Here is a 12,807-nt window from a genome sequence, read left to right as displayed (position 1 = left end):
GGACACTAGCCTGCCAGGCTCCTCTGTCCATGGGATATCCCAGGCAAGAATCCTGAAGATACCATCCTTATTTTAGGTTTAAAAAAAAACCTGAGATCTAGGGAGGTTAAATAATTTCCTAGAATTCACAATGAGTGTATAGAGGGGCCAGAATTTCATGGTTATGCACTGTAAGAAGTTTGTGATTATTTTAGTGAAACCACAAAAGGGATGGAATATCGGTTCACCTTAGGAAACTAGAAGGCATTCCAGAAGAGATGGCAGTGAGCATCTTAAGAAACAAGTCACAGAAAGCCAGGTGAATTGGAGTTATGAGCCTTTGCCACTGCGGGAACAGTTTCTGCAAAGCCTTGGGGCCCTGAGAGGATACACACAGACAGTACATTGCTCAGGCTGCAGGCAGCTGTGTCAGACACAGTATGCCAGACAGACTATGAGAGCGGGTGCGGCGGAAGCCACAGGTCAAGCTTGTGCGGGGTTTTGTGTACCAGGCTAATAAATTTTTTAAATAGATTTTTGAAAAACTATTTCCCAAAAAAAAAACCAAACTATTTCCCTTCTAGCTTTCATCTCTGTAAGCCAGTGGTTCTCAGAAGTATGGTTTGTCAGGCAGCAGAATCAGCATTGCCTAGAACTTGTTAGAAATGCTGCATAGTTTCTGGGCCCCATCCCAGACCTACTGAACCTGAAACTGAGGCGGAACCCAGCAACCTGTTTTTTAACAAGACATACAGGTGACTGGTGCAATGACAAAGTTTGAGAACCTCTGCAATAGGTTATAGTATTCTTGGTAAAAGCCTTCAAAGTGGCCAAAGGTGAATAGTGATAGTAGTTGTATCTGTGACTGACCTGATTCTATTAAAGTACAATGTCTAACAAAATTGAAATAATAATACCTTCTAAGGGGCACATACCTTCAGTATGATCCTATTTAATTTACACTTTGCAAGCCTGTTCCTCTGTAGCAATAAAAGATAGGTAAGTCAGGATTGGAGGTTATTTTATCAACAAAGAGTAGGATGCTAATTATTGTTCCTTAGCTGAGGGAATGGTTTGGAAACTCACTAGGTTTTATTTTAATTATCAGAAAGGAAGAAGAAATCTTTTAAGAGTTTGAGATTTATTTAGATTTTTTTTGTTTGCTCATTAGTATGTAAAACTGATATTAAAGTTAGCATTTACAGTATTCTATTTAAAACTGATATGTTAAAAGAATTGATTGTATTTAAGTCATGAAATGATTTCAGTTGTCCCTTGATACAGAATAAAAAAGTGTAATCCAGGATTCTCAGGCAAATTCTAATCTAAATGTCTATTACCATCTTTTCCGCCACATTATGGCCAGTGTTGGTGACTATCCATGTGGAGTCTGAGCTGAGCTTCACGCTAAAGGTCACACAGTTCTGTAGCTTATAGTCACAGGGGTCCACGCTCAGTCTCTGCCAGCCTTTAAAGCCTAATGTATATAAATATTAACGATCTGTGTATCCTTTCCAGTTATTAGGTATACAGAAGCTCCTTTTCATCTTAGCAGTAGCAGGAAGTGAAGTAGTATGCTGTATTTAATATTGTTAATGCTCAGATAAGCAAGCTTAGTGTTTTCCATGCATTGACTCAGAGTTTAGAGGATTAAAAAGTTCAAAGGCCACTGAGGCATAGATACCAGCCCCTTCATTTTACAGATGAGGAAACTGAGGCCCGAGGAACCTAAATAGATGATTTACTGATGTGTAGGTAGTGAGTAACAAAACCAGGATTGTAACCATATCTACTTAGATTACAATATAAAAGGCACCACTACATCAGATAGGATATTTCTGAGCCTCAGTCTAATATAACATTGAAGGTCCCCATCATCTAAAGTAAACCCTAAAGTCTTCAGATATATTAGGACCTAAATTTATCACTAAATACTAAATGAAGAGTGTGCAATAAAGTTTTATATAAAAATAATTTAAAGACTTTTTTCTGTTTTGATACAGTAGATTAATAACTGTTCTTTAAAATTTACAAAAACACCAACAAAAGGATATAGGTCCTTGCTATATACATAGGAAAATATAAACTGCCAAAGAGGATAATATTTCAGCCTTCCGTGTCATTATCCTATAAATGCTAAAATGATATTTGAACTTGAGATGTACTTACCAGCTAGACTGTTTCCAATTATTTCTAGGAAAAATTGGTCTAAACCACATTCCTTAGTTGGTGATTTTTGCCAGGTAGCAAGCTATAGTCAAAGCATGTGGGTCTGCCACACGGTTGAGTTCCTTGTTAACCAACGCTCCGAGTACTGTTTGCCCAAAAGCCCTCTGAATCATTTTTACAAGCCAGTTTTTAAAATTTAAAAACCAGATATTAAAAATATAAAAATCTATAGAAGAGAGGTAATCATCTGAATTTACTGCAATAAGAAACCACTAAAATTTTTGCATGAAAGTTAATTAGAATATATAGTTAGTAAATGAAGAGATGTGGAGCAGATACTGCTCATTTGAAATATATCTTAAGGTCACTGAATTGAGAACTCCTGAATAGAACTGGGAGTTAATTTTTAAAGTAGCGCATATATTTCATAGGCAAGTTGGAAATATTGAAACTACAAAGGATTTTTAGAAGTCATCTATTTACTGAGATCCTCATTTTCAAAGTGAGAGCTCTGAGTATGAAATTCTGAAAATAGGCTAATAGTCTATTTTAAATTACTATTTTGGTTTTAAGTAAAACACAAATGTTTTTATTTACTTTAAGAGTTGGAAGGGAGCTTACATTTTTTTTAGAATAATTTAATGAAATATTCTGATTTTTTCCAGTGCATCTGGGGGAGGTGGTGTAGCCATTGACAACAAAATAGAACAAGCAATGGTAAGTAAAAATTTATAGTCTTCTCATTTCATCCATTCTTGGGTTTTATCAGTCTTAAAAAACAAGTATCTAATTTCTTTAAACCAAGATAACCAAAGTGTATTTTTCAATAATAAGATTTAGTTGAAAATGCTAAAACATTTGAGAATTTTTAGTCTAGAAATACCACTGGAGTAAATACTTTTCCTACTTGAACATCTTACATTTCGTGTTATGCTATTGATAAGGACCGTTTTGGGGGGTATACCTAATCAACATGCATTTGATCCCCTAAATATCTCAGCATCAAGAATACTTTAGAGACCTGGACTTCCGGTGGTCCAGTGGGCAGAGAGTGTTACTCAGCTTTAAATAAACAGACCTGTTTCTGTTGACTCTGGTTCTGATTTCTGCTGTTACTATCAGTTTTTCTGTTTTTCTTAAAGATTTACTCACCATTCTTAAAAATATTTTGATTCAGGTTATTAAAATCATAAATAGGTTGTAAATAAAGGCCATTTGTCGGCTTTTTTTTTAGTCCTAAGATTTTGAAGTTGGAAATTTCAGGTCACTTTATTTCTTAAAGCATTACTATAACTAGTTTAATATTAGTTTCATTTCCTTTGTTCTCTTCATCTGACATCTAAGTATATGATTTTAAACTTTTTTTAATTCTAAGCTTTATTAATTGACAACTTAAGGAGCTGTTTTTTTGTGTTTTTTTAAAAATCACTCTCAACTTTGAAAAGAAAATTCTGGACTGCTGCCCCAGTTAGGAACTAGATTTTTTCCACCCCATCTTCCTCAGGGTCGGTCAGGAAACAGTAGAAACATAAAAAGCAAGAGCAGGAAAATTAGCATAAAATCGGTTTTGTGTGTATAAGGAGAACCAGATAGCAGCTCCTTCCGCTTTCACTCTTCTTGACATTCCTCATTTTGTATTTTCACAGGATCTGGTGAAAAGCCATTTGATGTATGCAGTAAGAGAAGAAGTGGAAGTTCTAAAGGAACAAATAAAAGAATTAGTTGAAAGAAACTCTTTACTTGAACGAGAAAACGCACTGTTAAAGTCTCTTTCCAGCAACGATCAGTTAGCCCAGCTCCCCGCCCAGCAGGCCCACCCTGGCAGCACTTCGCAGCCGCCAGCGGTGATGGCGCAGCCGGCGCAGCCGCCGCAGCAGCCGAATGTCTCCTCCGCCTAAAGCGCTCTCGCCTCCCTAAGGAAAACCGAAAGCAGTCTCCCCTCGTGTGCCGCTGGCGTTCTTTCCTCTGTATACGAAAGCAAGTAGCCATGCTCCGGTTGTGTCTGGCCCTCAGTATTAGACAATCAGGCTGCGGGCGCTCTCTCCGAGATGTCAGCGGCGCTCCGTCGGGGCGCGGCGAGTGCCAGGTGGTGTCCTTAGAGCGCGGCCGCGCCAGTGGGGTCTCTAAGAGCTTCGGGGGCTCTCCGTGTTTCCTGTTACCCTGGGTTTACCCTGAGCCTTCCTCTCACTTTATAAATAACAGTTCATCTAAAGAGCCACTTTTCTTTCAATATCAGTAACATTTGCCTACATAAGTTTTCATTTATTTGTGTTTTATTTATTACAGGGCTGCTATTTTCATAATGTACATGAACAATGTCACAGAACTTTTTTAATTTTTTTGAATAATTATAAGCATCAGTAAAGGAATTGAAAGACAGGATTGCATTTAATAGATAAAACGTTTAGGCAATAATTGAACAAAAGAATCCTGGCATATTTCTAACACTAATGGCAATTTACCTTCGGTATTTATTTTCAGTAGTAAAGACCCAGCTTGAATGTAAATTTTGTATAGTGTAAGTATGAAGACATAGTGCAACTGTACAGGTAGTCACCAGTTATTGTGATATAATAAATAATTGGGCTATTTTGATGAAGAAAACTTTGTTCATTTGTTTCTACTTTCTAATAGAGAAATTGCCACGATTCCTCTGCTTTTTGACATTTCGTATGACTTTTTTCGGGTGGGAATAAAAAGCTGTGAAATTGTTCAACCTACTTTGTAACCAAAGAAGCAAAGCTGTGTAATGGAGTTTTGTTTTTTTTTTTTTTTTTTTATAATGCACATTCTTTATGTATTTTTATTTAGTGTTTTCTTGGTCACAATTTTCTTTGCTGTCTAGCATGATCTGCATGACCTATAATCTTTGAACCACTTTCGTACCTCATGTTTTTATCCAGCACTCTTATTGTAATATGTACTAGTCTGTGAACAATGTCAAATAAAAAAGAACGAACAGGTAGTGTGGTGGAGCTGAGCTAGTGTATTATACACTAGTTGTAAAAATAAAAATGAAGTGAGCCATCTTTTGTTCATTTAAAATGGTGTTTTGAATTTCGTATGCAGAAAACGTTTTGTTACATTGCAGATTTTAATGTATTTAATAAATGCAACATGCAGATTAAGTGCAGTGTATACTGAGTATTTAAATTAAAATGTACATTTCATAAATACAGTTTCAAGAGAAAGCATCATTTTGTGTATACTAACACATTAAGTGTATGTCAGAAATTGATGTATAAATATATATTTTAACACATTTTCTGAAATTAAACTGCAGTTTTGTTGAAATATTTGGCTCTATATGTGTTCAAAATTTAATTTGATTAGGTTTGTATTTTCACAGTTCCAAATATTCCTTCAATGAAAATCTGTTACTAATGACTTAAGGATGGTTCTTAAATCTTCAAGGTAAAATAATTTAAAGAATGCAAGAACAGTGAGCAATATTTATACTCGATATTCATATGTCAGTGACATTTAAGTAGGAAATCCTTGTCTACCAAAACTTTTACTTGAATTCAGAAAGGTGCCTGTAGAAATTAACATGCTCTATATCTATAGCCAACTAGCTCAATCAGGAGTTATTGAGAATCAATAATTAGCTCTCTGCATTAAAAGAAGATAAATGTTCTTTATTTAAAATAAAAACTTAAGCTACAAACTAAATTCATAAAATCAAAGTGTACATGGAACTTCCAATTATTTTATATTCTAGTTATGCTGCAGGATATATTCACTAAAAACAGAACTTTAATGTTAATAGAAATAACTAAAGGAACTTAAGTGCTTAGGCTTGAAGAAGCAACCTGAAGATACAGAGTAAGTTGCTAAGTGGAGCTGTACCAGATGAGCTAGAAAGTGAAACTTCCGTGTTGGAATGTTTACCAGAAGGCTCCTGTACCCCTGAAGTGCGAACAGTATGTTTAATACAGGGGGAGAAAAACTAGTATTAGAAAAGGTTGGGATTTTTGTGAAAATATCAATTTTGGTGTTGGGAGTAGAAAAACACTATAATTCCTAATAGTCACAAAATGATTAATATGTTTAAAATGGTAATTAAAAGCAATTATTACTATTACATTTTTTAAAAATCAGTAGAATACATGAATAGTTCACAGAAGAAATAAACGGCAGTTTCTAAGGGTTCAACCTCTAGTAATCTAAGAAATACAAATTAATATTTAACAAAATTATTTGTCTTTAAATAGCAGGACCTAATGTAGAAAGGCAAGCTTCCTGTGAACGTCTAAAAAGTAAGTTGGCAGAAATGTACTGAGCCTTAAATGTTAACAGACTTTTCAATTTAATGACATGAGAAGCTAACTAATGGTGCCATGCTCAGAAAATGCAAAACTATAGTAGTGCCTGAGGTTTCCCCCAGCTCCCCTGCCTCCCCTCGGACCTGTGAAAGGAAGCCTGTTCATCCACGCCTGCTCTCATGAGTCCCCCACTCCAGAGTCAGGGACAGCTTAGGCTGCAAAAGCTATATGCGTGTCTGCATCAGATAGACTGTACTTTAAAACAACATCAAGCATTCCTCCGGTTGATTCAAATCTTAAAATTTCAGCTTTACCTCTGATATTTAGGGTCTCCAGCTATACATAGCTGGAATATTAATTTACTAAGATGCCAGTTTAGGAGCACAGTCTTTGAATACCATCTGTAATTTTCTCAGTGAAATGTTCATAGGCCAGGGTACCACAGAAGTTTTCTGTTTATTTACTTTAGCCAACTGCAAAATCATAGGACATTTTGTTTCTGATATGGCAATGTGTACAAACTTTATTGCCCCCCTCCAAAAAAATTAGCTACAATGTGATTTTATAGCTTGCTGTACCACCCCCCCCCAAAAAAGGGGTGTGAGATGGTTATTTTAACTCATAATTTTTTTGTCCAAAAAAAGCTGGATATTGCCAATTCTATTTCCAATGTTCTGAACTAAGCATAGTATAAAGACAGGAATGCTTTATCATCAAGCCCTCAATGATGGATAATTAGAACATTATTCTGTCATGGGTCAGAGATGAGGGTATTTCTCCAAGTTCCAAACACTAGTCACTTCTGGACCTTTAAAAAAAAAAAGGAAGGGGGAAAAGGGGTGCAATGTAAATATCACTGGATTTTTGGAAGCACATTTTTAAGATGAAGTCTTTTTTGTCGGAAGTTATAAGCTCAGTGGCAGGCACTTTGTGATGTGACTCAATTCTCTTTAATAATCTTTTGAAAAGGACAAAGCCCATCCCCTCAACGTTCAGAGTTTTATTAAGGATGTAGATAAACCAAGAGATACAATGGCAGTAATAAAGATCTGTTATGCACCATCAAGGATGGCTTTGTTAGGGAATATTTCCTCAAAAGAGGTGACACCTGAGTCTTGAAGGTCACAAAGGTAAAACAGTGCTCAAAGGAGAGTGTAAGCGAGGCTTGGGGTAGCTACAGAACTGTCGCTTCCTAGGAGGCAGGCAGTCAGTGACTGCCTCACTCACCCGGGTAGTCTGGCATCGATTAGGGAAGCAGGAATGATTTAGTGAATTTAAGCAATGGGATTGTAATCAGAATTTCATTTCAGGAAAATTAATCTTTCCAGCAGTACAGAAGAGGTCGTTGGGGGCCAAAACTAGAAGCTGACAGATAATTTACGAAGTACAAGAGTATTACGTAAAAGAAATGATGGATAGGCAAAATTACATAGGCAGTCTCCTGAGATTCATGAAGGAGGTTGGTCCCGAGTCTGTCTGTATCATCTTTGCCTCCATGATGAACATTCCATTCCCAGCCTCAGCTGCCTCTTGCTCCAAGGAAAGATGAGAGAGAACTTAAGTCTTAGAAAGTTTGAGTAAGACTTTTGCTTCCATATACCTCTATGAAATGAAAGTCTTTGTTTCCTGTTTAAGGAATTTCAAGAATTTAAGTAAAGGGTAGGGGGACTAGATGAGCCTTGGCCGTCTTTTAACGCCTGTGTAAATCCAGTCCTAAAGGTAAGCCAAATTTAGCCCTTTTATAGTGACTAAGGATTAGAGTGGTCCAGAAGGATGAATTCAAGGTCTGTCCCTCAGAGCTTCCTCTTCCTCCCCAGAAAGGATAATATGGGTTCTACCTCCATTGCAGACATTTGACAACCCAAATCAGAAGGGGCTCTGCTAGGCTGTAGCCTTTCATTCTTTGACAGAGTTCAGTTCAGGTTCCTTTCTGCCCTATGAGCCCCTGCCTAAGCAAAACTGGACATTTTCTTCCACCTCCTCCTGGCTAGTAATCCATGTTTCTATATTCTAGCAATACTAATAGTTTATTATTTAGAGATGTATATTTGCATCCTTTTTTTTCCCTTTTTGACTTTCCAGAATGCATTCTGGTTTCCTTTATTTCTCTAGCAGGTCACAGAATTTTTATGGTAAGATCAGCTCTTTATAAGCGTGTATTCCTTTCATCAATAGAGAGATGCTTGTAAAAGTGCTTCTTAATGATTTCCTTAGTAGTCTACAATTGGACTGACATGTGTTCACAAGTAAAAATGCTAAGGGGGGCACTATACAAAGAAAGTTAAAGGTCTTAGATGTCCTTTTTGTTTTTAACAGAATCATCAAAAATAAAAGACAGCCTTTCAGGATGGATAATGGTAAAGTAAGAAGCTGCTATTTTGCACCGACGCAATCTACTTTGCTCATAGAACTTGTTCAGCATTCTTGGATGGTGTGATTTAGCTTTATTTTTCCTCCTCCTCATCAGGGAAACTGATAGATTAAATAGTTTGGGGAATTTTCCCAAGGTCTAATGTCGTACGTTGAGCTATTAAACAGAGCATTGAAGTTTATGAACTAAGGCATTACCCATGAGAGCCAAAGTTACTCCTCTGAAAGAAGGAAAAGGTGTGCTAACTTGGATCATAAAAATAACTGAACTTTAAAATATAGCAAAGGTAAATGTAAATGCTTTCCCATAAAAAGTTGAATTTACCTTTTTAATTCATTCTTTTGCATGCCTGATAGATTTCTGTATAACAACCATGAAGTATGCTTCATGCAATCCAGAATGTTTTCCAGACCTCAGTCCTTGCTGTCGTTCAGTAGGCAGGCAGTGTTCCTAGAGATAGATCACACCTGAGGCAGTCCAGGAGCAGCCAGGGGACACTTCTCTCACGCTTGCTTGTGAACTGTCAGGTCAGTGTCTAATTCTAGTGTTCCTACTTTAAGAAAACAATAAAAATTCACAAAATATATGTAATTGAATCAGGTGGCAGATGGACAGAAAAAAATAAATATGCGTAACTTTGTTATGCCCCTAAATTTTTTTTTTTTTTTTGAGAAATGTTTTGTTTTTTTTATTTTATAGGAACACTATGGAAATGCAATTCAGTTCTAGTTCAAGTCAGGCACTGCCTGCAGCCTGAAGGGAACGTGTGGGGGTAGATAGATGAGGCATGATTTAAACACTTCAGGAGTTCATGGTCCAATGTAAAAGTAAAAGCTAGAGCGTCACATTGACTTTCAAAGTATATCTCATGATTTGTGGACCTCATTTCATTTGTTGAATGAAGACTTCTTACAAATGAACAGTAATACTGCCATGCCCTGTGAAGACCTTTGCCATTACCAGGAAACAGCTTTATCACCAAAAAGCTTTACCATCACATACTTCTAGAAAGAGGGGACCTGGCGAAAAGAACTTTCATCTCTATATTTAACCTGCAAGGTATCCCCTGAGAAAGGAACTAGTCTGGAAGAGAAGTTTACACATTTCTTAATACTCTAAGTTTGTAGATTACAGAGTTGATTTAAATAAAAACAATTCTTGTGTCATGAATTATATCATCTGTTGTCTCATAAACAACACATTCATTATCTTAGCTGACAAAATCAGCTACCATTCAATGAACCAAGTCAATAATAACTCAGGTACCTAACACCAAAATTAAATCTGATAAAGCTGAGAATCCAGAAAGAAACACACACATACTGAGTAAATGATAAAAGTGACATTTCAAATCAGTAAGGGAAGAATGGGTTATTCAGCAAATAGTACTAAAACCACATAACCATTTGGGAAAAATTAATTTTAGATCCCTAATTCACAAAAGTTAATTCCAGCAGGACTCACGCTTTTTGGTCACATACACATATTTAGAAATATCCCTATGAAAATGTACAAAAATAAGCAAGTTTTACAAGTAGGTTGTGAAGAGATGCCCAACTTTAGCCAAATAAGGGGAATGCACATTGAAACACGAGAGACTGTCTCAGATCCAATTGGCAAAATATTTAAAATATAAATCAAGAGTGTGAGGAAATGGGATTCCTACCTTACCAGTGAGCATATAAATTAGCACAGCCAGTTCTAAAGACATTACAATTTTAAATTCACAGATGCCCTATGACCCAATATTTCTAATTAAATTTTAATGAAACACACTTTACATACTTTTATTCATAATGCAGCTTCTACAGTGATGTCGGTTGTTCCTTTGGTTGTAACTATAAAACTGGAAAAGCCAAAATATGCATCTAGGGAATGGAGCATGGTACATGTTATACGTGGTTCATGTTATAGATCATTAGGCATCAGTGAAAAAGAATTGAGAGTCCTTCATGCCCTGACATGGAAAGATCTCTTGAGACAATGTTAAGTTTTTTAAAAGTTTAGGGGAAAATAGAAGGATAATACATGAAATACACGTGGTACCACTGTTGTTAAAACACATACCACACCCATCCACACAAATACTGTATAGTGTACATCTTAAGTACCTAATTGTGTATTATAAAAGTGTATAGAGAAGGTCTGGAAGGGTACTAACCAAACTGTTCACAGTAGTTTGGTGGAGTGCGTTAGCTTTACCTGTAATGTTTGATGTTTTTGAGTATGCTTTCATGTATTGTTTGTGTAATGGACCAATTAATAAATTAGAAATAAAATAAAATAGAAGATGTTTTCTTCTTGTCTGTTGCTAAAGTCTCCCCTGGTGCTCTGGAGCTGATCATCCTCAGCCTTGCTCCCCACAATCGCTTTCCCCTCAGTTCTCTCCTATTTCTTTTCCTTGGCTCTCTCCTCTGGCTTCATGGCATCAGTATTTACACCGGCTCAAGTTGGTAAAGAAGCGATAAGTAACCACTCTTCCCCGGCTAGGAATGTGCCTCCTCCACTTGCCCTCACTGTTCCTTCTGCCTTTCTGCTGCTTTCTCTCCCCCTCACTGCATGCCGCACACAATCTGGTGGGGGTCCCACTGGGACCCCAGACCGTTTTTGTCAAGATCACCAGTGGTCACTCTGCTACTAACTCCTTTCAGTCCATTTCATTCTTATCTTATTGAACTGTTTTACCTAATTTCAGCTTCTTATCGTTTGTTTAGCCTAGTAGATAACTATCTACTATCTCTTCATTTTCCTTCTTTTCATTTTTGTAGGGATTTCTCTTGTAATGTGTGTGTGTGTGTGTGTGTGTGTGTGTGTATACAAAGTTGAATTTTTTTAACCCAGTCTATCTTTTGGGTGTGGGGAAGGCAGCCTGCTTGGCTTGCAGGATCTTAGTTCCCGACCAGGGATTGAATTCGGGCTCTCTGCAGTGGAAATGAGGAGTCCTAACCACTGAACCCCCAGGGAATTCCCCAATCTCTCTCTATATATAATATACATATTTTTTTAATAGAACAAGAAGTTTATTACTCCCACTCAGTAAAAAATATGGAACGCTTCACGAATTTGCATGTCATCCTTGTGCAGGGGCCATGCTAATCTCTGTATTGTTCCAATTTTTAGTATATGTGCTGCTGAAACGAGCCCCCCAATCTATATTTTAATAGATTAATTAGCTGTTTCCATCTATTATCATCACTGGCACTTTTAGATATGTTTCTGCCATCTTGTTTTGTGTTTTCTCCTTGAAATGTTTTCTAGATTCCCCCCCACATACAGACTTTTCCCCTTTTCTTGCCTTTTGTTTTCTTATTCATGTTTATCTCTTCTAAGGGTTGGGAAGTTATACATTCCATGTCCATTCTTCCAGGGGTTTATCTTACAGGTTTTATCATTTTGTTGTGGAAATTTTCAATTATGTACAAAAGTAAACAGCATAATGAATTTCTGTGTACCTATCATTCAGCTTAAACCATTATCTAATCTTAAATTATTTATACTTGTGCCCCATTTCCCCCATGGACCTCTGGATTATACTGAAAGAAATTCAAGATACCATAACACTTAATATATTTTTAAAATAAAACATCTTTAAAATACAAGATTTCTTTTTAAAAATAACTATACTATTATTCCACTACAAAAGTAACAGTAATTCCTTAATATCATTAAAAAATAGTCAATGTCTATGTTCCCCTGTTTATCTTAAATTCTTTTCATAGTGCATTTGTTTGAATTCGAATCAAAATAATGTCCATATGTTGCAACTGGTTGGCATGCTTCTTAAGTCTCTTTTAATCTACAGATTCCTCACTCCCCTCTTTCCCTCTTGAAATTAAAAATCAGAGTTGTTTGTCCAACAATTTTCCCAAGTTTTCCTGATTACATTATTGTAGAATCCCTGCATTTCCTGTAAGTTAGTTAGATCTAGGAGCTTAATCAGATCTGGGTTCATATCTTGTCAAGATGAATTCATAAGTAGTGGTGTATACGTCCATCACATAAGGTCTGGCTGTCCCTATCCTG

At 36.5% G+C, this 12,807-nt stretch overlaps 1 protein-coding gene and 1 non-coding gene across 5 annotated transcripts in view; one reads left to right on the top strand and one right to left on the bottom strand.

The window, feature by feature from the left end:
* The window catches only part of TSC22D2 (TSC22 domain family member 2), a 51,608-nt gene extending 40,572 nt beyond the window's left edge, over window positions 1-11,036 (top strand). For 2 of the 4 annotated variants that reach the window (XR_010664259.1, XR_010664260.1), the window contains 2 exons: window positions 2,814-2,865; window positions 3,795-3,875. Coding sequence is in view for 2 of the 4 variants with exons in the window: in XM_065943427.1 (XP_065799499.1) it covers window positions 2,814-2,865; window positions 3,795-4,046 (304 nt within the window). In the remaining 2 variants the exon portion in view is untranslated. Of the gene's footprint in view, window positions 1-2,813; window positions 2,866-3,794 lie in introns of all 4 variants that reach the window. The other 2 variants (XM_065943427.1, XM_065943426.1) reach the window with 1 other exon arrangement.
* Window positions 11,037-11,823: 787 nt separating this feature from the next.
* Window positions 11,824-11,928, bottom strand: LOC136173842 (U6 spliceosomal RNA). The gene has a single exon (XR_010664321.1). It is a non-coding gene; the product is annotated as a U6 spliceosomal RNA (small nuclear RNA).
* Between the last annotated feature and the right edge of the window lie 879 nt (window positions 11,929-12,807).

Source organism: Muntiacus reevesi, chromosome 8 (assembly GCF_963930625.1).
Source record: "Muntiacus reevesi chromosome 8, mMunRee1.1, whole genome shotgun sequence".
Taxonomy (NCBI): Eukaryota; Metazoa; Chordata; class Mammalia; order Artiodactyla; family Cervidae; genus Muntiacus; species Muntiacus reevesi.
This window is presented reverse-complemented; position numbering and strand designations above follow the sequence as displayed.